Raw genomic sequence first — 27013 nt, forward strand, 5'->3', positions numbered from 1 at the left:
CGTCGCTCCTAACTATCTTGCCCTGCATGTAGGGCACTCCCTGTTGTATACGTATTTGTATGTTCAGTGAATGAAGGCAGCGAACACATTGCTCATTATTCTTCTTTATGTTATCCTTGGGAAAATATGACTTGTAGAAAAAAAATGATAATCCGACAAAAAATATCATACATTAGTTCTAGACAATAAATGTTAAGGTCTTGATGTGTGCTGTACTCCACCAGTTTATCCGTGACACGGTATTCTCCTACTTTGCAGTAGCGCGAAATTTTGTAAATAGAGTGGTTTGGACTTTGGATCTCTCCACCAATGGATGAAAGGATAAGACTTGACGATGACCCATTACAGAAAGTTGTTTATAATTAGATGCTTTTCACGAGAGGAGTGTATAACTAACATATGCCACGCATAATGAATAAGATAATTGTAGTACGTACTGTAAGTGATGCAATTCTTGGGCTTGAATTAAAATCCAATTGTCTAATAGTTCGTCCACTTGTTGGTTTGTCTTCTCGGTATTTTTTTTTAGAAATGGAGGAGGACCCCCGGCCTCTGCATCTGGACGATGCATGCAGCCACTTTATTAATTATTTACACAAGACCTTACAAAGTCATACAATAGTAAGACTGAAGCCACCGTCTAGGCAACAAAAGTGTCGTTACTCCTATCCAATTGATGAAGGGATGCTGATAGTCTGGGCCTAATACCAAACAGACCTCGCAGCCAAACCTAACATGTAAGACCTGAGGTCCCAACCAGGACGCCTGCCGGGTATGGGCACCCACCAGTCCGGCGTGCTCCTCAACCAGGATGCCTGCCAGGTATGAGGCCGCCACAGCCACCTGCCACCAATCTATCTTCAGAGCTGTACTGTTGCATGAACGTTGCCCGGTCTAGCTGCAGCCGATGCCACCACGACGCTAGACAGCGTCGACCTCCTGCGCGAGTCCATCATCCCACATCAGACGCCTAATCTCCAGAGCGCCATGCCATCGAGATCCGACACCATCAATGTGTGTGATGAAGCACCGCTCCTCCTCTTGTCTCCTCCAGCCATCACTTGCTCCAAAACGATGCCCCCATGAGGGAAAGCGCTACTAAGAACGCCATCATCGTCCGATCCGGGAGACCCAGATCTAGGGTTTCCCCCGGAGCATCCCGAGCCTGATGACGCCAACTGCAACAACGATGCCTCGACAAGGAAACGACGTCAAAGACGCCGCCATCGTCCGCCATGACCGTAGTCGGCGCGATTTTCATCGGCAGTTGCGTCACCGGGCGTACGCCGCTGGCCTCACTGGTTCCTTCGACCGTAGCAAACTCCAAAACGATGCCCTGAAGAGGGACTACGGCGCAAGAGCATCGCCATCGCTCGATCCCATGGAGATCTAGGGTTTCCCCCAGAGTTGCCCGGGTTGTCAAGGGCCAGACACAGATGGAATCCCGCAGATCCGTCCAGCTGCCAACGTGTCGCACTCGCCATCGCGCCGACCGTGACCCGAAGACCAAGCTCACGCCTGAGCCCAGATCCGGCTGCGCCGCCGCCGATCTGGTCACGCCGCCGGCGTCCCTGGCGACCGTGGCGCCCCAGATCTTGAAACCGCCTGCCATGGGGAATGGGATTGCCGGAGCGTCCGCAAATCCCCCGTCGTGACGTCCAGACGCACGCCACGCTCCGGCCCGGGGGCGCCGGCCCGCGCCAGCTCCTCACGAGCGGGAGGGCACCTAGTCCCCGCCGCCGCCGGCGACGGCAAGGCTTTGCCTGGCCGCGCCCTCGGGCGGCGGCGAGGGACGAGGAGGACGAGAGGGGGAGTCGGGGGGACGGGATTTGGGGCCTCCCAGCCGCCGCACGGGGGCGACTCGGGAGGACTCGGGAGAACTCGGGATACAAGTTGAAATATACTATATGAAGTTGCTAGGCAGTTTCAGAATATAAAATGGTAATTGGGCAAGAACGCCACACAAAAGTTGATTTCAGTTTTGTTGAATGGGACGTAAAATATAAAAAAATGTAAAAAAAATGGATTCGTATATCAAGACTTCTCATCTTGTATGAAGTCTTTCTACTTTATTCAGAACAATTAGTAGATATACGTACAAACAAGACCAACTTGTGTGCAAGTTGCCTAGCTAAACAACAAAGCATGACAACTAGGCATCTGCATACATAATATGAACTAGAGAAGGGTACCAAGACTTGGTATGCTGTGCCAAAGTCTTCCTATTCAATAGAGTTTGGTCGGATAAAAAAAATTACGTACAGTGATTCGTTGGTCCATACAGAAAAGAGGAACTTGTTTCGGTTGCTTGCCAAATAATGCAAGACATGTATGGGTCATCATTTATTAGTAGATGCAAAAACTTGGCTAGAAGTAGTATTATCTCAGTAGGGCTTGTTGCTAGTTGCAATGATAATTTTCTTTCCTTATATTAAATCCAATGCTCCATTTGTTTATTCATGTAGGTAATATTTTTGTTAATTTTAAGTTAATTAATACATCGGCGTGTTAGATTAATTAACTACCTAGTGTGTCCTACTGTTGATCTTGACAAATTATCTCTAAACCACAGAAACATTCAACCGTAGCCTCCACCTAACCCAACCCTTGGCGTTGACAAAGATGGTATAATAGCCAGACCCATCACACACCCACGACCATCTTCATTTCTCCCGTCCAGTGGAAAGGAAGCCTAGTGACGAGACATGACATCTCCTGGAGGCTTCGATGGAGCGCTGCAATTGCAGGCAGGTCTCCATTTGTCCACCACAAGCTCCAGCTCCACGTTAGTGCTACATCCTTCTCTCTGGTTTGCCTTCTTTCCAACACCCCTCAAGCTAGCTAGCTACCTAGATTACAGGTTCTGACGCAGCTAGCTTTATACATCTGATGACCACACTTGATCCAGATCCCTTATGGCTGTCATTTCATTATCATGATGCGCCGCATTGGCGCTTGATTGACCCGCATATCGATATATTTGTTACAATTCTTAATTCAAGTTTTAAGTTGGTCGGGCGTAAGGATTTAAGTTGTACCACTACCAGCAAAGACAACCCCACTGACGAAATGTCACGCTGCGAAGCCATGGAGCCAACAAGTATGCCGCTGAAGTTATTAGAAAAAATCACGAATAATTTCTCTGAGGAGCGAGTACTTGGACATGGGGCCTATGGAAAAGTTTACAGGGTAAGATTCATTCATGACACATTGTTTGTACCAAAAATGTGCGACACATAGGCAATAAACAAAGCTTGATACTTACATTTTCTGCTTGACACGTACGATATTATGTGCTGATAATACATCTTGAGCAGGGTGTGCACGACGACAGAGGAGATATTGCAGTGAAGCTGCTTCATAACAGCATGCAAACAATTGATGACAAACAATTCATACATGAGTTTGACAACCTTATGATGCTAAAGCATCCTAACATTGTACGGTTTGTTGGCTACTGCTATGAAACACAACGTCAACATATACAGTTTGAAGGAAGAGTTGTTTTTGGTGAAACAACATATAAAGCACTTTGCTTCGAGTATATGCCAAAGGGAAGCCTTCAAAAGCATCTGTCTGGTAAAGAGGCCGCTCCACCTTCAGTTATATTATATACACACTTATTAGGCATGCCAAGAAAAATGTAGTCTATTTCTGGATTCCACTGACAACCTTTTTGTATAATAAATTGGCAGATGAATGTAATGGACTTGATTGGCAAACACGTTACAACATTATCAAAGGGGCATGTGAAGGATTAAAATACCTTCATGAAGGATTCGAAAAACCATTTTATCATCTTGACCTAAAACCAGATAATATACTTTTAGATGAAAACATGACACCAAAACTGGCAGATTTTGGTTTGTCCAAGCTCGTCGGTGAAGAACAAACCAGGATAACACAAAGTCCTATTGCAGGAACTCTGTAAGTAAATGCCTCCTATAATGAAGCCATTTCTAATGAAACTGTATATATAATATTTATGATGCCATGTGCAGTGGATACATGGCACCAGAATACTTATCTGAAAGCAAGGTCTCAAAGAAGTTAGACATATTTAGCTTGGGTGTTGTAATGACCAAGATAATTGCTGGGCCTAACGGCCAGACAATATACGCTGAAATTCCGTACAAACAGTTTCTTGATCAAGTAAGAAAGTTATCTCTTCGACTGGACAAAAGGACCATGTTAATGTTGTAAATATAACTTTACATTTCTATTACACAGGTACAAGGAAATTGGAGAAAAAGGTTGCAAACACCATGGAGTTCTCCCGAGTCACTAGAGGCACTGTGCCAGCAAGTGAAAAGATGCACTGAGATTGCACTGACCTGCATGGAGATCGACAGACACAAAAGGCCTAGCATAGTGGATATCATACACGACCTTGACCAGACCGAAAAAAATATTGAAAATATTAATTCTTATGAACAAGATCCATCACCGCCACTTGATTCCTCTTCAAATGTTGTTGAACCTGTAGCATCAGCTCCACCTACAACTCCATCTCCACCACCTTTCCTAACCCAATCTTATATTGGATCTTCAACACCATGTCCGCGTCCACCTCCAAAAAATAGTCCGGTTATGACGCCGCCACCACCACCACCACCAGTCCCACGCGGTGGCATCATGGAACTCTTCGGCACGTTCATGCATCGCAAGGCCAAGATATCCGGTGCATGTCCTTTGTCCATTTCCTTCCCCAATCATCCTTATGTTCTATTCAAGATAGGCACTGCATCATCACATCTCCCTTGTCACTTTTGCATCTTTTGCAAAGTTCTGCTTGTCTCATAGATTTCCAGCGAGGAGGTACCACTGTCTCATATATATACTTTGTTTTCTCTGTTTTCGTAGGACATGGTCAAAGGTTCACTTACAATGAATTGGCGTCAGCAACACATGACTTCTCGAAAACGCAAAAGCTTGAAGAGGGTGCCTTTTGGACAGTCTATAAAGGTACATTAACGTTGCAAGACAAACAAGGTAAGAAACAAGAAGTGTCTGTGGCTATAAAAAAGAATAAACATGGAATGTCAGATGAAGCCAGGGAAGCCTTTAAGAATGAGATTGATATTATGAGCCCGCTGAACCACCACAATATTATACGTCTTGTTGGTTGGTGTGACAAAAGGAACAATCTCTTGCTTGTCTATGAACTATTGGAGGATCGCAACCTTGAGGCTCATCTTTACGGCCATGGTGCTCATATGGATGCGGAACATTCTAGTGCAAGGTCTCCAGGTTCAGGTTTTGTTCTGGATTGGCGCAAAAGGTTGTTAAACACTGATTTGTGTTCTGTACCTTCAAAGTAACTTTTCTTTTGATATAACCTTCAGATTACTATTTTTCATTTGTCGAAAGAAACCAATAGTTTACAACCTTCAAATTACTTATCTGACAGAGAATCTATCATTCGTGTTTCAGGTACAACATACTTATTGGAATAGCCTCAGGTCTTGAATACCTCCATACTAAATGTATGAAATGCATCTTGCATAGGGATATCAAGCCAGAAAATGTGATGTTGGACAGTGGCTTCAATGCTAAGCTGTGTGGCTTCGGGCTCGTGATGCAACTCAACCATGCCATGACCTCGCGGTCGATGGACAACATCATTAAGTCACAAGTCTACATGGACCCAGCATACCGGCAGAACGTTGGAGGAAATAGGGAATCTGATGTCTACAGCTTTGGTGTGTTGTTGCTTGAGGTTATATGTGGCGTGAAACCAAAGCTTACCTCAATTGATAAAGGCACGAAAAATAGCCTAGTCGAGATGGTCCGGGAATGTCAGGAGAGAGATGCAATTCTTGATGCAGCTGACCAACGGTTGAGGGGCGAGTTTGACGAGGAAATTAAAGGGGTGTTGTTTATCGGGCTCCGGTGTGTCGAAACTAGACATGGTGACCGTCCAACTATCGAAATTGTGTTGGACCGGTTAGTAAGCCTGACGGCTAAATAGTAACCAACATACAAGTGTGGTGTCCGTTGAGATGTGGTGTCTCCTTGGAGCCCGTTATTCACTAGTACATACAGTATTTAAGAAATGTTCAGTGTGTGTTACTAAAATGTTGATCATTTATTTACAAATATGCTCTTTGAGTATTTTGAATAAATATTCGTCATGTTTTGAAAACATGTTCACAGTATATTTTAAAAAATGTTCATGTTTTTGAAAAGTATATTATAACTGACACAAGATAATAAAAAAGGAAAAAACCAAAAAAGGGCAAGAAACGAAAAGGGAAGAGAGATCCACAAAAGCGAAAAATCTTAAGAGAATGATGAGGACAAGAAAAAACCGCTGAAAACCTGAAAACCCGAAAACCAAAAAAAAAGAAGAAGTAAAAACCGCACAACCCTCGCAATCGCTAACTGGGCTGGTCCAGGAGCGAGCGTCAAATAGGAACTATCTGGAGCAGCGGTTAGCAGAATACAGGCGCGTAGGCGAGGGAGGAAGCTGGGCATGAGATTGGACACAGCATACAGAATATTATTTTAGTCAAGCATGAAGGCATTAATACACATGAGTCAATTACACTGGTGGTGCTATAACTTGACGTAAACGATCACTTTGGTGTTAGAAGTTATGGTGTACATAGAAGTGGTGCAAAAACTTGGCATTAACGTGCAAATACAACGCTTATCTCGCATATATATGAAGCTGGTGCTGACTAGACGCGTGGGGCCCGCTGTCAGCCATTGGGCCAAAGAGAAGGAGCGTGTGGCCTGATTTTTTGAAAAACGCCTCGAGATATAAAAGAAAGAGGGGATTTGTGCTACCTCCTACTCCTACAGAAGATCGATTGGCGCAGACGCTAGCTCACGTTGGCATCTTTCAACCTTTCGGATAACTTCTCTCCATACTAACCAAGAAGAGCAGGGCGGTTTTACTACCATTAGCGAGTAGTTCCCTTTTTTTATCAAAAAAGACTATTGACGTGGCAATTTTTTCACCTCTATGACCAGTGGGTCCTGCCTGCCAGAAGAGAGTGAAAATTAAACTAAACAAAAGGTAAGGTGAGGCCACTTCGCCTGGTCTTGAACCCACAATCAACACCTAGATACCAACCTGTCTAACCTGCAAGCCATCACGCTCGCATGCACACTGTGGATAATAGACTCTTAGGGCCCGTTCTGAACTCCTCCCGATCCATGTTTCTCAAACTCCGGGCGAGGAGCCGGACAAAACGCCTGGGCTCCGCGGAGTTAGCTTCCTGGAGCGTTGCGAGCCTGCAGTGTAAAAAGTTGAAGCTGCTAAAGCCCAGCTTCACCAATTGGAGAAGTGAGGAGTTGGTAATAATTGCGAGGGGATGCCACCACTAAGTTGAAAAAACGGTTCGTGAAACAATTCCCCCGACGCCTCTCGATGCCTGCCTCGCTTCAACTCTGTGCAGTGCACGTGGCCAGCCCTCCTCCACAGAAAGATGCAGCGTGGGGTCATATGGGCTGCCTCGAGCTGGCCCAAATTGGCGACCAACAGGTCAGTAGGCTCCCAGCTGGGCCAAATCTGGAAGAAGCTACACGGGCTGCCGAATGGATGAAATCGCCAAGTGAAGTTAGAAGCTAGCTCCGGAAGCTAATTTTGTGGAGTTTGGGAAGCTGGGGGAGGTTCAGAACAGGCCCTTAGTTTTAACATTTCTGCATGCGGAGCTTATCTGAGCCACAGATAGTGGGCCCATTCTGCACCTGTTCCTTTTTAAAAATTTAAATGTACATCCGTGTATGATATGAAAAATATTTAGTTAATACAAGTTATACATATAAACGATTATTATTAAATAATAACATTTAAATGTACATCCGTGTATGATATGAAAAATATTTAGGTAATACAGACATTTAATAAGAATGAATATGTTTAACGAATACTTAATATTATGCAGTCACGTCTTATATTAAAATTATATAAAATAAATATTCATATGAACAGTTTAAATTATAGATTACGAATATTTTTAGTTATAAAAACGTGTGTATAATTATTGAAATGCTGTATAACTAAAATAATTTTTTGAATAGTAATTTTTAATTATAAGTTATACAAAAAAAATTATAATTCATAAATATTATTTAAATATATGAGTATTTTTAAATAATATATGAGCAATTTTCTAAATGTAGTTTATTCTGTTTGTATGTACAATATTTATAAACAGAAATATTCATGCGTTAATTTCATTACCTTTTTTTTAGGGAACGCTAATTTTATTACGGAGATTATAATTTAGATACTTTCTACAGAAAATTTTAGAAAAACTAACAGGTGCAGAATAGGCTGCAAGATCCGTAGCTCATTTAACCTCCGCCAGATTCTCAAAAATATAAAATAAATTAACCTCCGCCTGCGCTTAGGTCATACTCCTATATATAAGTGATTGTTATCCATACTGACAAAGGGAACGTAACGGGTGGAGTGGTTTGTTCGATACCTACCGGTAAAATTGCCATTTAGTTCTTGCTCAGGCGGGACCCACTTCTTCTTATTATAGGTGACAAAATCTCCCACGTCAACATATGTTCATTCTCTCTGGTCCAGTGGCTGACAATGGGCCCCACGCACCTGGTCAGCACCGACTACGTATACAAAAGAGATAAGCACTGTATTTGCACGGCAATGCCAAGTTTTTGCACCACTTCGATATACACCACAACTTCTAGCATCAAAGTGATTGTTTACGTCAAGTTGTAGCACCATCGGGGTAATTGACTCAATACACATGCATATAGGGAAGAAAGGAGCAGAAAGGGAGACGTCAATTGTAGCACCAAATGAAATTCAGAATTACTTTACCCCCCGGTCTTACCAGAAAATGAAGCAGCCGTCCTGTCGTTGGAAACTGGACCTACACCTGCCTTTCCGCCCGCCTACGCCAATGTGGGGGATGACGGGGACGCGTCGACACAATGTGGGGGATGACGGGGACGCGCCGACACGCGGCCCACGTGCTCCTCCTCCTCTCACCGCCGGTGGTCGTTGCTGACCTCGAACTCGTCCTATACCCTGCGCGCAGTGGAGAGTCCCTGCCTCCTTAAGGAAAATGCCGACACATCTTCATGGGAGAGTTGCGGCGGAGCAAGCTGCACTCCGGTCGGCGTGGGGTTGAGGGTGGGGAGATAAGAGAACAGAGCTCGGCGGGCTCGGCAGTGTGTACAGGCCGTCCATAAGTCATGAATCCAGGCCGACATGGATCCCGGCCCAGGCCCTTCGAATGCCAGCCCATGTATTGTACTTTAGTCTGTTGGACCTCATGTATTAACAATATCAGTTTTGCTAAAGCATGTCTAGATGTACCATAAGTATTTCATATTAGTTTTGCTAAAGCAAATCTAGGTATGCCATTAATTAAAGCTACTAGCAACTCATGGTCATGGGAAGTGACAAACAACACAGTTGTGCCGTATCGTTCCAGAATTGAATGGCCTGGCTTGCTCTTAGTTTTATTTACTCCCTCCGGTTCTTTAGCGGAACAACATTGTCTAGTGTATCACTCATGTGTAAAGTTTCATAATAAAATAAATTTTATGTTACTATTGGCAAAAAGACAAAATTGCAACTACAAATTATGTGAATAGTAAGCTTATATTAATATACTATTGTTTTTGTTTTTATTCGTTCAGAATACCACAAAAATCATTTCGTCATGAATCTTTACGCGTGAGTAATACACCAGACAAATGTCTGTTTCAACAATATTTTAGAAAAAAAATAATTTTTTTTATTAATTAATAAACAATTCTGGTACATGTGCATCCATGTCCCAAGGTGTATTTTTGAACTTGTTGGCAGGTAAAAAAATGCGTGCTTGTTAGCTGGTTGTCGTCCATTCAACTAGAAAAAGATTGTTCAAAATAAATTTCAAAAACAAACAAACTTAAAAAAAGAAAAGGAAGTGTGCTATGGATTTAGGCCTTGGACAATGTAGTATGCTTAGGGAAGGTGCTTAGTAGAATAAACCTATTTTTCTCAAGCATCGGTGATTTAACTCTATTGAAGGGTGTCTAATTAAGCGTCTATCCTTTGTAATAAGTATTGGTGCTTAAGAAATATTGGTTTATTTTTGTAAGCACCTTACAACAACTCCAATGCTTCCTCTGGAAAACTTACGGGATGTTTGTAAATTGGCCAGTTATAGGAGCCGGCGCACCGGCCGAAAATTTTGGCCGGTTGCATCCCATGCGTTCGTTCTGCTAACTGCCAACCGTCAGATCAGGAGTGCTTTGTCCCCCACATCCCGCATCCGAACCCGCACGAGATAAAAAAAAGGAAAGGGTGCGGCTCAGATCGCCGAAATCCATCGCATCACTGACCCCGCCTGCGCAGCCGCCGGAGTCCCGCTCGCCGCCTCATTGTCGACGGATTCGTTCCAGCAAAAACGCTGCAGCAGGTCGTGGTAGTTGACCGCCGTGTGACATCGTGATCCACCACCATGAGTTCACCGGTCCTAGCACCCTACGACACCGGTTCCAGCAAAAACAGAGGTGGTTCCAGCAAAAACAGAGGTGGTTCCAGCAAAAAAACAGAGAGCAGGCGTGGCCGGTTTGAAACAAAAAAACATGGTTCCAGCAAAAAATGATGTGCTTCCAGCAAAAAAATGATGTGGTTCCAGCAAAATATTGAAAATTGTTTTCAGTAAACAATGTTATGATCCAGCAAAAACTGAACATGGTTCCAACAAAAATTTGACACAGTTCCAGCAAAAATTGAAATGGTTTTTAGCAAAATTGAAATGTCAATGCAGCAAAAAATCATGCCGTCCACCGCCGTCTCAGGGCCATCCTCGTTTGTTGTAGCAAAGTCAAATGCTGGATCCAGCAAAAATCTGAAGTGGTTCCAGCCAAAATTTGATGTAGCAAAAATCATACGGCGATGGCGCCTCCATCCTCTCAATTTGCAACAACACCGAAAGTTGGTTCCAGCAAAAAAAATTGATGTAACAAAAAAAATTCATGGCGGATAGAACCGTCGCCGACCACCACCAACCCTCACCGGTTGAAGCAAATCCTGCGGGCGGTTCCAGCGCCGCACCTCATCGGTTGCAGCAACCCCCCCCCCCCCCCCCCCCCCCCCCCACACACACACACTACTAGAGAAAAGCCTATACACAGAACTTTAGAAGTAGCGCATGTTAAAAAAGGGCGCTACTGCTAGACAGCAGTAGCGCGCGCGAAATAACCACGCTGCAGATACATATATAGCAGTAGCGCGTCCCGTTGTAAAAGCGCTACTACAAAAATTCCCACCACTAAGCCGATCGGCTACACATAGTAGCAGCGCTAAACAACGCTGCCGCTAATTTTGTTGTAGCAGCGCGTTTAGGTGTAAGGCGCTACTGCTAACGAAAATAAAATGAAATGAAAAACAAGTAGAAAAGTAAATGAAAATGAAAAAAATAGAAAAAGGAGAAAGGAAAAAATTAAATGTAAATAAAAATAAATGAAAAAAGGAGAAAGGAATAGCAGTAGCGCGTTTCAGGAAACGCGCTGTAGCTAACTTAGCTATAGCGCGTTTTCAGGAACGCGCTACCGTTACGTTTCACTTAAACAGCGGTTTCCCTCCCCCCGGCCACCACTTCTCCCCCAAATCCCTCGCCCTCGCCGTCATCTCCCCAATTCGCAGTCGCCCCACTTCGCCGCCGTCTCCTGCCGGCGCGGACACCCGCAACCTCACCGTCTCCCCCCGAGGCCGCCGTCATCCTCACCGCTGCCGCCCGAGGCTTCCCTCGACCTCACCATCGCCGCCCTCGACTTCACCGCCGCCCGAGCCCACCCAGGACCGCCGCTGCCCGTGCCCGAGCCCGCCCTCTCCACCCCTGCCCCCGTCGCCGAACACCTCCCCGCCACCGTCTCTCCCCTCTCTGTAAGTCCCCCACCCCTCCCCCCACTCCTCTATCTCTGCATTTTAGAGCAAAAATTAGTAGAGCAAAAGTTAGTTTATAGCAAAAAAATTAGTTTAGAGCAAAATATGTTAAGTAGTAGATGTTAGAGCAAAAATTAGTTTAGAGCAAAAAAATTGGTTTACAGCAAAAGTTAGTTAGGGCAGTAGGGTTTAATTAGGGTAGATGCTGCTTGTAGTATATAGTGATACTAGTAGATGTTAATTAGGTTAGGGCAGTAGTGGTACTAGTAGATGTTAATTAGATGTTTTTTAGTTAGGGCAGTAGAGTTTTGCTAGGTTAATTAGGTTAGTAGTGCTGCTAGTAGTAGTGGTACAGTAGGTTAATTAGGTGAAGTTAAATGAATAACCTAAATGAATGAAATTAGTAGTTAACTGAATTTTTTTCCTTTCATCATTATAGAGCACTAAAGTTAACTGAATTTTGTTCTATTAGTAGTTAAATGAATTTTCTTCTACACTTTGTTTTTGAATTAGCTTGTGAAATTTGGACATGTATATTTGGACATGTGGTTGCTCGTGTATATTTGGACATGTGTTGTGGTGTCGAAGATGGATATTTGAACACTATTTCCAGGGAATGAAGCTGAGTGGCCTATGTTTTGCCGGAATGTTGATTCATTTCCGTTCCGGCAAATTTCAGGTTCTCGATTTGTCCACTTTTTAGCAAAGGTCATGCCGAAATTTTCCGTGAATTTCGGCATGACTTGTGCTACAAACTAGGACATATCGAGTGCCCGAGATTTGCCGCACCGGGAAGGAGTCAACGTTCCTGCAAAACATAGGCCTTTTTTATGTCATTATTCATTTTATTAGGTCTAGAATTAATTGACTAGATTTAATCGTAGGAAACATGGCTAGCAACGATGAAGGACAGGGTTCTGGTGATTGCGACGACGTCTACCTGGCGGCAGACGAATTTTTGAGCCTTGCCGACGATCAACCGATGTTGTTGCTGGGCCCACCGGTCGCATCAGGGACTGAGGCCGACACGCAGACCGGTGCTGAGACTGAGACCGGCGCTAGACTGAGACCGCGCTGAGACCGACGCATCGAGACCGGCGCTGCCTCGGGGAGCGGAGCCGGTGTAGAACCGAAAGCAAAGAGGCAACGACTTCCTAACAAACTCAGGACTACTAGACTGGTGGTCACGGAGGTGGATGACGGCAATTTTGAGCCAAACGCGCCCGAGGAAGCGCGCGCGTGCTACGGCAATCAAATAGGCTGCATCGTACGGACAACCGCCACCATCAACGATGAGAAACTACAGAAGATAGATAATATGAGGCCCTCCCTCCTAAAGAAGTTGCATCAGGTATTCTTGTTCCCGGGCCGGAATGAAAAGGATTATAAAGATCCAGATAAGGACCCGACAATGAAGAAGATAAACAAACACGCCATGACCAAGTTTAGCGACGCGTTGGCCGCCTGGAAAACAAGGATGAAAGCAAGGATCATCGATAAAAAGGAACCCTACTCCGAGATTGTAAAGGATAATCCGACAATCACGGCAGAGGACTTTGAAATATTCAAGGCATCTTGCGAGGCCGAAGCTGCCAAAAAAAAGTCGAAGTACATGAAGGGGCTTCAACAGAGGAACATTGGGTGCCACCACCTCGGAAGCCGTGGTTATGGCGGGAAGAGGTCCATATGGGCCAAGGAGGACGCGGAAGCTGCGAGTCTGGGCATCCCAGACCCCTTGACGGAGTTCACCGTCCCGCAGGAGCGTGACATCCTCAGGGCCCGGCACCGTTGGGACCCAGTGAAGAAGGTTTTCGAGACGAACGCGGTCACGACGGAGTTCATGAGACTGCTGGTAATTTTAGTTTTTGATCAATTCGACTGCACGTTAGTCATATTTGTAAACAATCCTTGTGCCTTTTGCAAAGAGAGCACCACAGGATTGCGGCCGAAAGCGACTCGCCGTCTGAGGCGTTGGCGAGGCCCAAGTGGGACACTCCATTCAACCGGGTGTTGAACATATTGAAACGACTCCCGGTGGAGACTCGACCGTCGTATGGACGCGTGCACGGTGTCGGAGACGGCGCCATGTGGAAGAAGTACTACCGTGAGACCACGGAGGAGAGGAAGGAAAGACGGAGGTTAACTGAAGAAAACATCGACAAGAAGGTTGAGATTGCTGTTGAGAAGAAATCATCTCAGACAGTCGCAACAGCGGTAGCTGCCGCAAAATAGGTGGTTGTAGATATGTCTACTTCCTTGGTTCCGGCCATTTTCAATTGGACCGGGCAAAATCCAAAAAAAATGCAGCGTACTTCCCCTTGCTGACTTCTTAGGGAGCGCCTCGACTAGCGTTGCACCAGCACCTGCATCTGCACCTGCTCCCGCACCGGCTTCGGCACCGGACGTGCTCGGCGGTGCTTCGTCTTTGGCTGAGCTTGACGCCCTCACGGTATCTGTCACACCGTCCCCCTTCAATAAATGTATAATCTTCCGTTTTCGTTGCCTTTCGGATGTCTCCCGTCGCAGACTTTTCTTTGCAGGTCGACGAAACCCCGTGCACCATATTGTACACCACCGGCAACCAGAAGGTGGACGTGGGGAACGCGATGATAATGAAGCCGGAGGAACCATTGTTCCACAGCTGGCCGATCCCCTCGAACGTCTTCAAGGTTTCCGTGGCCAGTGTCAAACTGGGCCACGAGAATTTGGCTCCTCTGGTACTAGTGGGGGATGACGACGAGACCCCGCGGCGGCTTGGTGATTGTTGCAATGGGTGGGTCCTGTTGTGGCCAAAGAGTCTGCTTCGTCTGGAGGCGGCCGGGAGCACACCCACGAGCACGTAGTTAGGTATGAACATCAACACCTCACCTACCCAATTAGCGTCGGCTGTCGTGCTGGGTGATAGCGGAGGGGGTGAGGAAAAGGCTCCATTAGTCGCTGGTGACGTTGCCATAGATGAGGATGAGGATGACGATGGCACTCAACAGTATGTCAATACTGGTGCCTACTTAGGGTTTGAGCGTCATGAGTCGGTGCCTGAATTGCCGTCTACGGAGGCTGAATGTATTATGGACGACCTTCCGGTAGTAAAGAAGTCTAGGAAGAGACCGAGGAAAGGCCAAAAAGCTGATTCTATGATCCAGCCGCCTCAGCAGCCTCGGGTTCAAGACCGTATAGATATCCCCGGTGCGGATAAATGGCATATCCCCGGTCAACCAATCCTACCTGCAGCAGCGCGAGGGGCCAGATTCGACGATCTAAGGAGACTTCATGACGATGTGTTGCGGATAGAGAAAGGTCTCATCGCCTCGAAAGATCCAGGATACCCACTCTACATGGTTAACGTTCCGCGGCAATTGTCGTACGTCGACACATTCCCCGCGGAGAAGTTCTTCCTTCGATTCGATTACATATTCGACATGTTTCACGTGAAGAAGCTGGATTTTATGTTTGTCCGCCTTTATGCCTTGCACGTGAACTACATCATCGGGGTTGAGCAGATGCCTCCTATCTGTGTCGCTGACCCGTACTTCATGTATGAGGGGGCTTCTTGGGAGTCTGCGCAAAGCACCGTGAATACGCAAGGGAATACATCGTCAATTTCATGCTCGCCAATAAGGACAAGGAGGCGATTCTCGTGCCTTATCATCCCCTGTAAAGTCATCCGCGCGGATATCCTTCCTTCGATTTCAATCATTCATTTGCACGGTGGAGGCTAATTAATTTGAGGTGTACTTATTTTGCGCAGCGGCGGGCGCGCCGTCCTCATCATCCTCTACCCTCGATACTCCCACACTCTTTACTTGGACTCGTCGAAGAACATTAACAAAAAGGATTACACCCACATCAAGGATGTTCTCGACAGTGCTATGTTTTACTACGACGCACGGGGTGGAGAGGTCAAGGACAAGAAGAGAAGGGACGGCAGGCCCGCCTTCGGCCATAAGACCGACTTCTGCTGCATCCAGCAACCGAGTGATTCTCTTAATGATGGATTCTATGTCCTACACCACATGCTGGAGTACAGACGGGATCACCAGAACCTTCGCATGTCACCTACATCCGGCGATGCCCATATTCTGCAATGGGCAAAGAACGTAGGAGATATCGAGGATCATCGACTTCGAGCTGAGTTCTATCACATCCAGCGCGAACTTGCCCAAATCATCATGAAGGAGGTCGTCGGAAAAACAGGGATGTTCTACGAAGAAGGACAAATGTCGCGGGAAGACGTCCGAACACGGGTAGCCGCTCAGCGTCTCGACCTGAAGCCTTTCACTAGGCTCGGGGACTATCTCCCTGACTTGGATGGATGGCACTACATGTTGGAGTGATTGTCGATATATGACAATGTGTCCGTTTAGTCCATACTTTCTGTATGACGAAACTTTGAGTTATGCACGACGAAACTTTATTTGTGATGTAATTAAACCGTCCTCCTCGACTAGCGACGATCACTCTAGTTAGGGCATTTTGGGTACGATCAACTTTGTTATTTATGCTTATGATATGTTGCTTCTATTTTTGCCAAGTCTGTCTCTTTCTGTTGCTCAACTATATATGTTGCATATCATCGACTCATGTGACGATGCAGGTGCATAGATCATCGATGGCGAAGAAGTGCTACGCCAGGAGTATATATACGACGAGTGGCCGGAGTGTCAGGCCCAGGTGTACCGGTTTCCGGTTTCCGAGCGACAGGCAGTAGTTAGTTTAGGTTCACGCTAATGCGAGAGAGGGATACGAACTCATGTACTGCATAGTTCCGCTCTCACTCAAAGTGATAGCTCTTCTCGCGTATATCATTGTTTAGATGGATGACGATGTAGTTGCAAGTAATCGAGACTTGTATCGCTATTTTTGAGATGATGACGAGAGACCACTTTGTGTTGGATGATGATTATGATGATGACATGATTTGATGAGACTATTTGTATGTATATGCTATGATTACATTTGTATGTGTATGATATGCTAAAGATTATTGTATAAAGCCTATTCAAATACAAAACAAATATGCAGAAAAAAACTAATAAAACTAGCAGTAGTGAGGGGAACAAAGTTAGCAGTAGCGCTGCCTTACCAGTAGCGCTTCCTGCTAAAAAGGGCTGCAGATATTAGCAGCAGCGCTCTTCACTAAAGCGCGCTACTGCTAGCCATGGATAGCAGTAGCGTGGGACGACAAGCGCTACTGCTACACGTTAGCTGTAGCGCCTTATCAGTAGCGCGTCGTCCCGCGCTACTGATAGGCAAAATACCCGCGCTACTGCTAGGGTTTTCCCTAGTAGTGCCCCCCCCTCGCGTCGCCGCCGGTCCCAGTATTTGTCGTGTTGGACGCAATAGCCTCCGCCGCGGACCGGCCGCACCACTGCCGGTGAGCTGCCGCTCGTAGTAGTGCACGACGCCATAGCCCCGTAGCAGCCTGCAGTGCGTCCCCGTCGTCGATTAACCGTTGTGCGGCCTGCCTGGCTTGTCGCAGCCGTGGAATCGGGGGGCGCCGTCGCCCCCGCAGGACAAGCATCAGGCTCGTCTCGCCACGTAGCCGCGCCACACAGCACGGAAAATCAGCGAGCTCTTGCATGCCCCCTGTATGGGTGCTCACGCGTAGTCGGATGTGGAGGCCGCAGGGCGCGTGAGATCGAGGGATGCCATGGCAGAGCGACGAAGAAAAAAGAAGATGTGATGGAGACGATAGACTCACATGCTCGGTCCTAAAAGAGATAAGGCAGTAAAGAAGGAAAGTGGTGGTTGGCCCCACAAGACCCGTGTGTGGTGGGAGGCGACCGGCGCAACGTTTCGGCCGGTGCGCCGGGTCTAAATGTTTACCTTGTAAATTTTAGGGAAAGTTTTCCAAAAAACTTATTTTGTTAAATGCCATAAAACATCTTCCTCTAAATCTATTTTTATTCTATGTTTACGGGATCTAGTTTTTTTTCAAACTTCCTATTGATCAGTTACTCTTATGACTGATGGCCCCACCGCTGGGTGACCGGGGATTACGACTCATCATATTTTAGTGAGATTTTGGTTATATGGAACATGAATATTTGAAATAATAGTTTTTAAAATTATATAAGAATTAAATCTAATATCATAATAGAATGGAATTTTACATGCAGCATGTTTTGCATGCTGAAGTGGATTTTTAATATACATAGTTGCATGTTAAGGTGGACCTTTCTTATGCAAGTTGAATGATGAGGTGGCATGCTTGCATGTTGAAAGAAATATGTTAGTGGGCAGCTATTTAGATATAGAAGATTGAGTTGTAAAAAACAGTCCACTCAGCTTCTTGAGCGGTGGCGGCTTCAAAACAGGAAGGCCGAAGACCGGAAGTCGAACCTCCGATTCTTAGAGAAGGGGACTTGCCGGCGGCGAGGTGAGACGAGGCGAAGTGGCCGAGAAGCATCCATACGCTCCATCCCATTCCCATCCCCACTCGTCGTTTAATCGTTTCTTCGCTCCGCAGCGCCGACCACACCCGCAGCCTACTCGACAGAATGCCTACTAGGAAGAAGCGCAAGGGTGCGCCGTCGGTGTGCGCCACCGACCGCATCGGCACCCTCCCCGACAATATGCTCCACCACCTGCTCTCTTTCCTGCCAGCGCAGGCGGCTGTGCGGACGTGCGTGCTCGCCCGCCGTTGGTGCGACCTCTGGAGGTCCGCCACAGGCCTGCGCATTGTTGGCCTCGACGACGACGAGATGCCTGTGCAGGCCCAAGACATCCGTAAGTTCGTGGACTATCTGCTGGTCCTGCGTGAGCGCACGGACCTAGACACTGTTGAGACCAGATTCGACACTTTCCTAGAAGACGACATACCCTATGTGAACCTATGGGTCCGTTCTGCTGTGATGTGCAAAGTTCGGGTGCTCACCCTTCATGTCTGTGGCGACATCCAATACCACTGCCTAGTTTTTTTTTTTTTTTTTGAGAACTGCGTCTTGTCTCTCAGCATCTGAGAACGCTGGACCTTCAGGCTTCGTTTGACACGAGAGGTTTCGGGGGGTATCGAGTGGATTTTCCACGCGTGGCCCAGAATCCTCTACAATTCCTCCTTGGCCCATTTGGCAGACGAGGTTTCGCTGGCCCAATCCACCTGATTCCCCCTCGATCCGCCTCGACCCACGCGGGTCAGAAGGCACGAGGAGGGCCTCGTGGAATTGGAGCCACGCGCGAGACCGAGCCTTCTCCTCGCGCCGCTGGCGGCAGCAGCCATCCTCGCGGAGGGGATGCGTGGCTGGAGGGGATGTGTGGCTGGAGAAGGATTTAAGCTTTCAAGGGGATTGGATGAAAGAGGAGGATTCACCAAATCCTCTAAAATCCCCTCCTCCCAAAACCTCCACGATCCCTTCCTGTCAAACAAAGCCTCAGGGTGTAGCCCTACAGAAGGCCTTCCTTTATTTTGCTAGGTGTCCAGCATTGGAGGATCTGAAGATGCTTAATTGCCTCATCAATGCTAATAAGATATCATCTCATTCCCTGAAGCATTTGAGCATCACCGATTGCCGCTCTGACTTGGATTGCCGGATCTGTGTTTCTACTCTGGGCCTTGTCTCTCTGGAACTAGATGCGTTTGATGGTTCAGCCCCTTTGGCGTTGCTAGATACTGCATTTGTCTACCTAGGCAAGGACTGCCACGATGTCTGCTTGAATTATGAATCTGGTGTTTTCTGTGGAGCTAATGATATTACATGTAAGAACTGTGTTCCTATTAGCGACGATTGCAACAGCGATTGTGTGCTTCTAGGTGGTATCTCAAGTGCTAAACACCTCAAGTTGATATCTACAATTGGAAAGGTATGCCACTTGAGCCACTTGTCTTTACCTCCTTTATGCTATCCCTTTTCTTGTTCTGCACTATCAACATCATTGCTGGAAACAGGCAAAAGAAAACTGATAACATATGCATCACCAGCAACTGGGGTGGTGGGGCAGTTGTGTTCTTAGAGTTTGATCTTTATCTCTCATTCTCATTGATTGTTTAGTTTTGCATTACTGTTTCAGTTTATCTTCTCAAGAGATTTGAAGCACTGCCCTGCATTTTGCAAGTTAAAGACTTTATCACTCAATGAGTACTGGTGCGAGGCTCCTGATTTGCATCCACTATCTTGCATTCTGAAAAACTCACCAGTTCTAGAGAAGCTCACTCTTGAACTTTTTCCCAAGGTATAAATCATCTTTTTTCCCAAGGTATAAATCATCTAACATGGACAATTGCTGCACTGATAAAGTTATTATTGATTATCTATTTTTGTTAAACGTTTCTGCTTACCACAGGGGCAAAATCCCAAATTGGAAATAAAAGGAAGCTACTGTTGCATGGAGAAACCATCTGCAATATCAGAGCACCTTAACGTAGTTGAAGTCAAGTGTGATGTGGTCAACGAGAGAATTCTCAAAGTTCTGAAGTTCCTGTGTGCATTTAACATACATAAGTTGACTAATGACACTTTACATGCTCTCTATATTCTGAAATTAGATTTAATATACTCCCTCCATCCGAAAAAAATTGTCCCTCAAATGAATGTATCTAGCACTAAGTTAGTGCTAGAGTTATTGTACAATATCTTCAGTTCTTCACATGTTCATTTGCACTGATAGTAACCCAAATGCATAGTAACACAATATTTTGACTCATTGTGTTGTCGAATAGTTTGTGCTAATAAATAGCAAAATTTATAGGCTCGCTAGATCTTAGATGCTCCTTGCCATTGTGGGCTAAAATTCGACACTCAGTTTGATTGTAATTCTAGCACTAATTTTTTTGGTATTTTTATAGACTTGCTGTTAGATTTAAGCCTATTGTTGTGTCATTGAGTTGAATAAGTGCATGCCTGTGTGCATAAGTGTGAACGGTACAACTGTGTGGTATGCCGAAGTGCAGCGGCGTGCTGCAGTTTGCCTGCAACTGAAGCCAAGTTGCACAGGTGACCAAATGCGTCTCTGTCTTGGTGAGCTGAACCAGCTGCGTGCATAGGTTCAGTGTTTAAGTCGGTTGTGTTGGCAATCGAATCATGTGTAAGTCAGGCATTTGTTGTACTGAACAGGCTTACTGAAAAAGAAAAGGGGTGTGTGTTGCCCGGAACCCATATACTACTGTTTATCCTCTGTGTTTCAGTTACTCTGTTTTTGCTCTGAAACTATGAAGTGGGCATCGTTCTGAAACACTCCGTGTGTATGTGTCTGTATCCACTGAAATCAGAGAGAGCGGAGGAGATTGTGAGGATCTGAGCCAAGACTTGGGATGCGTTTGGATAGAAGGAGATGCTGGGGTGGCTATGGGCATCCCTATCCAGCAGGATAAGGATAACCATATTTTCTGTTTGGTTGATGGATGAGATTAGCCCATGTTTTGTTTGGTTTGAAGGTTAATTTTGGTTGGGGATAGCCATTTTTCTGTTTGGTTGGTGGGTGAGGTTAGCCATTTTTCAATATGAGGCAATCAAATATGATATGTACAACAGCAAGTATAAGAACATTTTTAGAATCTTGAGCACCATACCAAAACAAACTCCAGCAAGTTATAATGAACGAAAAAATAAATTTCAACAAGTTAGAATGCATGAAAGAACAAATTTCAGCAAATTATAATGCATGAAAGAACAAATTTCAGCAAGTAATAATGCATGAAAAAAGCATTTCAACAAGTAATAGAATATATAGCTCGACATTCCATAGAATACTTGATCAAATATATAGTTATACAACCCATGCATAGTTCAATGTTTTGGTTGTAATCAAAAGAACAAGTCCATACAAGCCATTAGCTCCATTGTTTTGGTTGTCATCAAAAGTACAAGTCAAACTACCCATATAAACTCATCATGCGTCGGCTTCAGGGAAGGTACTCTTCACATACCTAGAGACCCAAACCTTTCTCTGGACATCTCCCAAGACCTTGAATGCTGTTGCAACACGAGGATTGTCAACCAAATAGGCATAGTAATGTGCAAGGGAATCCAAATCAAAACCAGGGAGTTCTTTCATCTCATCCCAAAGACCATCAATGGCGGGGTTGGCGCTGCTAATAAGTTTCTCTATGGCAACAGCAAGCCTTTCACTTGAAGCCATTATGGTTGCATGCATCCTGTCTTCTGCAGAAGGATTGGTTTTGGCTTTCTTCAACTTGGGAGCAGCTGACTCGCCACAAGTGGGTGATTGGGAAACCTCTTCATGAGGGGCAGCAGCTTTGTTGGCTTTCGGTTCTTCAAGATCAATCACATCTGTACCTAAAGGGTCACTTGAGCCTTTTGCATATTGCCCTGTAGCCATGCTAGCTCCAACGATAACCAGCATCTCTTCATAATGTTTAATAGGCTTGTTAAGGAAGGGTTCATCTTCTTTGTGGTCCTTTATAAACAAAGGTAATCATTTTAGCAAGGAATGGGAATACAAATAAATTATAGCAAGTTATAATGCATGAAAGAATAAATTCCAGCAAGCTATAATGCATGAAAGAATAAATTCCAGCAAGATATAATGCATGAAAAAGCTCATTTCAGTAAGGATTTGGATATAAAAGTACTTATCCCATCAAGGAAATGGAGTATAAAGAAGTGCAAGCAAGTGATAATGCATGAAAAAGCTCATCAGCAAGGATTTTGATATAAAATTACTTATTCCAGCAGTGAATGGAGTCATTCCAGCAAAGAAATAGCTCATTTCAGCAAGGATTTGCATATATATATATATATAACCAAATTCATCAAGTACTAAAAGGGCGGTGAAATAGATACCTTAATGTGGTTTGTGTAATGCTCATGATCAAGAACAATCATAAAGTTCTCTTCATCCCAAAGTGCACCACTCAATGATTTGAGGTGCACTATCTGTTTATACTTCCTCTTCCATGTCCTTGTATGATTTGTGATGTGGGTTCCAATTAAGTCAGTGCGGTTAAAATGTTCATTCATAGCCATGGCACAAGCATTCCAATGTACATTCTTGAAGGCGGTACCGGTTCTATGGCCACCGGTCACCACAGCACATAGGTTCGCTAGCATGTATGATGACATGGTAGGTGTCCATGAAATTTGCCTAGCAGCCATATCCTGAAATTGCAACAAATATTTAGACACAATGAATAAATTTCAGCAAGTATTTAGAGATAATGAACCAATTCAGCAAGCCTTTGGAGATAGAGAACCAATTCAACAAGTATTTGAAGATAAAAAACCAATTCAAGAAGTATTTAGAGATAATAAACCAATTCAGCAAGCATTTGGAGATAAAGAACCAATTCCACAAGTATTTGGAGACGAATAACCAATTCAGCAAATATTACAACGGATAAAATGACATTACAAAGTAATTCCAGCAAAAACAATAGTTCCAACAAGAAAGTACAATAGATTGTCGCAGCAAACTAAATGACATGGTAGCTACTACACGTTTTGATGTTGCATATAGTTTTGTCGGTCTTCCCACATTTGATCAGCAAGGCCTTGCCTAAAGTTAACCATGTATGCATGTTCTTCTGCTTGTCCAGTTGATGTTGAAGCATGAGTGATATTTGGCACCCATTCATCCTCAGGTATGATATATTCATCAATCCCATCATTTAGAACCCAATTTTGAATGATGCAGCAAGCCACAACAATATCTACTTGAGTAGGATAAAGAAAGAATGGAGTGGCATCATCAAGAATTTTGAATCTTCTCTTCAATGACCCAAATGCACGTTCTACGGTTGTGCGAAGAGAAGAATGCCTAAGGTTGAACAGCTCCTTCTCATTTTGCACAGGATTGTTTCCCCACTCATTCAAATGGTACCTCACACCACGAAAAGGTGGCAAGAACCCTGGTTTGACTCCATATCCAGCATCAACTAGATAAAATTTTCCTAAGTATGACAAACATTTGGGTTACTTACATATATACCAAAATCTCATTGACAACATGTATCTACACAGTTAATCTATTACCTTGTGGGACACGTAGACCGTTTTCACGTATTAAAGCATCACGTAAAACTGTAGCATCATGTGCTGTCCCTTCCCAACCAGCCAACACATATGTGAATCGAAGATCAAAATCAACAGCCGCCATCACATTTTGAGTAGTATGTTTCTTTCTACCACGAAAGGCAGGCTCCATATCAGGAGTAACAGAGGCACGTACATGTGTGCCATCAATAGCTCCAATACAATCCTATTTGATGGAAATAACACCCAAAAAATTAGGATCTAAACAGATTTGTTTCTACAATGACAAAATGTAGTTGTCACTCAATCTCATACCTTAAAGTATGGATCCCACCGGTAGTTTCCTTCTACTTTGGTTTGAGTCTCCAATGAAGGCTTCCTAATAAGGTCATCTCGAAGCTCACCAATTGCATGGAGTACTCTATGGAAATACCGGCTAACAACTTCCCCGGATCTACCGAAATTCCCTCCAATTACCCTATTCCTGACATTATGACCAATGGTGTGCAAAAACATTGCTACTTGTTGCTCAATAGACATATGGACTGTGTCTTTTAGCAAATTGCGATCTCTAAAGAGTTGACAAAACCGAAAGAATGGTGCCCTCCGAAGCCTGAGCATGTTCACACTAGTTGTATCATTTTTCCATACTTTGTTATCAAAGTACTCTCTTCTCATCCTATCTCTCTCATCGATTGGGGCATATGTAATTGCTTCTCTCCTTTTTCTTTTTCTAGATTGAACAACCAAAGCTATCATATTGATAAACCATTGTGCCACTGCCGCACAAATTAACATCTTTGTCTTTTTGTCCATCTACAATATAATAGTACAAATGATATAACTTCAGCAGGAACAAGTCAACATGTACATCCTCTGTCAAGCAGTACATAGGAGGAGCAGTTAACAAGTTACCTTAGATTTTGGAGAGAAAATCAACGATAGGAAGATGTAGTAGTCCCTGACTTCCCTGTCGCCTTTGACCTGCCTTTGACCTGAGCTACTGCAGCACAAAGAAACAACAAAAAAAGATTAGCATGTTGGATAGAAAATCAATGGAGAAAGCACACATCAGTACATCTGGCCGCCGCAGTACACAAAGCAAGTTTGGCTGCAGAGCTAGCAAGATCCACGCAGCAAGCAGGGCCAAGCAGCTAGCAGGCCGGCGTACCGCGCACAACATCTGCTCTCACGCGGCGCACAGCATGCGCACTTGCCGGACAGATGCAGGGCCGGCGCAGCACCCGCGCACGGGGCGCACAGCAGGCGCGCCGGCCGGAGAGAAGCAGGGACGGCGCCGCTATCCTCAGGCCTCCGGCGGCCGCGCGCGGCACTCACCTGGCTGGCCGCCGCCACCATGACCTCTGATGGCAGATGAGGAGCGGAGGAAAAGAAGGAGAGAGCCACGACGCTGCGCACTCACCGCCGTCGTCGGGCTTCGATCTGCTGGCGCCGCTACGCACTCACCGCCGTCGTCGGGCTTCGATCTGCCGCCGCCACTGGACAGGAGAGAAGTGAAATGGAAAGGGGAAAAGAGATAAGGTTGCCCTTTTGTGGGAGGCGAATGAAACGAGACGGCGCTGAAAAACGTTTCACGGGCTCCCTTCGCGCCCCCCGCGCGCGCGGGATGCCCACATCCGCGAGATTTTCGCGGACCCGCGGAGCCGAGTTTTGGACGAATATTCGAAGCATCTAGCCATCCCTATCCCAACTCGCGCGTGAAACAAACGACTGCTATCCACTTAAAAAACTGCTATCCCTGTCCCATGGAGGGATAGCCCAGCATCCAAACGCATCCTTGCATTGGGAGTCTTTACAGTTATACGTGACGTTTTCTTCAAAAATAAGTCTATACATAACATGTCAAGTAGTGTATGCCATGATTGCTTATTTCACATTTCCTTTGCCGTGAAATTGCTTTTGACATTTTCTGTGTTCTTGTTTGGGAGCAGTTTAGCTATATGTTTTCGTGTTAAATTATCAGCTAGAAGTGGCTTATACTCCCTCCGTCCGGAATTATTTGTCGCAGAAATGGATAAAAATGGATGTATGTAGAACTAAAATACATCTAGATATATCAATTTCTCCGACAAGTAATTCTGGGCGGAGGGAGTATCAAATATAGTGGAGTTTGTGCCGAAATTCATATTAAGATAAATTACACCTGGTAAAGTAAATCTCCATCATACATTCATACTTACCAAACTTTGTTCCAGTATCTTCATTTTAATTATGGAGTAACTGAGCACTTTTTTACTTATGCAATACACCAGAGACTTACATTGTTTTTCCATTCTTGTACAGGATTTAATTTCGAGTAACGGTTAGAAGATGCAGGTTGTTGTGGATCTGCCATGTCTCAACCAGTCGGAAATACAAGGCTTAAACCCATCTAAAGCATCTTATGCCGATTCTACTGAGAGGAATGGTGTAGAACCCGCAGTGTGCAACTTATGAACTCTAGATCTTATGCCTATTCTACTGAGAGGAACGAACTCTAGGCCATCTAGCTGGACTTGGTTCCTGTAATTTCTTATGCACTTTAAGCGTTTCTCTTTTGGCCTGGACCCATGACTGCTCTCTAATGATGTGATCTGTATATTTTGTCTCCTGAGCTAACAGGTGGGTGTTTGGAAAAGTAAAGGTGTAGAGTTGCATATGTTGTGTTTTTCGATTGCGCTACTGTTGATATATTTTTTCTGATGTTATATTCTGGGCAGGGAAAATTGAAAGTGAGCTACAGCTCTGAGCTTGTGTTTCGAGCAATTGGAGGGATACCCAGCAGTTGCTACTCTAGGAGGTAATCTCAGCTCCATTCTATAGGAGCACTAGATCATAGAAGCACGCGTTACCGTGCCTGTCTATATTGAAAAATTAATGATAAGTATGTGCTCCCTCCTATCCGAATTAAATGACGTAACCTCTATACAATGTCAATAGTAAAATATATTAAAAAATTAAAAGGTTTGAATTTTATTTATAGATGACACACATGAGAAAATGTCAACAATCTCAAAGGATTTCCAACATTGGTTAGACGTGTGATGCAAATCCGGTAAAAGAAAGTTACATTTTGTTCTAAATTGCAAATATTTTGATTTTACAAACACCAGATTAATGAACCACACTGATGCTAAATAAGGTTTCCAACAGCACTACTATTCAAAACTGAGGGTACCATGATACTGATATCACATGAAAAATGACGCGTAGCTAT

At 44.9% G+C, this 27013-nt stretch overlaps 1 protein-coding gene and 1 pseudogene across 1 annotated transcript; one reads left to right on the forward strand and one right to left on the reverse strand.

Annotated features, from left to right (window-relative positions):
• The first annotated feature begins 18355 nt into the window (after positions 1-18355).
• On the forward strand, positions 18356-20784 carry LOC123056180 (MEIOTIC F-BOX protein MOF-like; annotated as a pseudogene).
• A 736-nt stretch (positions 20785-21520) lies between these two features.
• LOC123050814 (uncharacterized) lies at positions 21521-25277 on the reverse strand. The gene is made up of 4 exons (XM_044473545.1): positions 25264-25277; positions 24712-24799; positions 22609-22923; positions 21521-22222 (listed from the first exon to the last, which is right to left on the reverse strand). The coding sequence occupies exons 3-4, from the start codon at positions 22918-22920 to the stop codon at positions 21695-21697; spliced, it is 840 nt and encodes a 279-aa protein (XP_044329480.1). The 5' UTR covers positions 22921-22923; positions 24712-24799; positions 25264-25277; the 3' UTR covers positions 21521-21694.
• Between the last annotated feature and the right edge of the window lie 1736 nt (positions 25278-27013).

Source organism: Triticum aestivum, chromosome 2D (genome assembly GCF_018294505.1).
Source record: "Triticum aestivum cultivar Chinese Spring chromosome 2D, IWGSC CS RefSeq v2.1, whole genome shotgun sequence".
Classification (NCBI taxonomy): domain Eukaryota; kingdom Viridiplantae; phylum Streptophyta; class Magnoliopsida; order Poales; family Poaceae; genus Triticum; species Triticum aestivum.

Excerpts from the sequence above, each read along its gene's own strand:
- LOC123050814 (XM_044473545.1), bottom strand. The coding sequence starts at position 22,920 with ATGGCTGCTAGGCAAATTTCATGGACACCTACCATGTCATCATACATG. Across the intron at positions 22,223-22,608 it reads ATTACACAAACCACATTAAG|GACCACAAAGAAGATGAACC; the intron begins GTATCTATTTCA and ends TTGTTTATAAAG.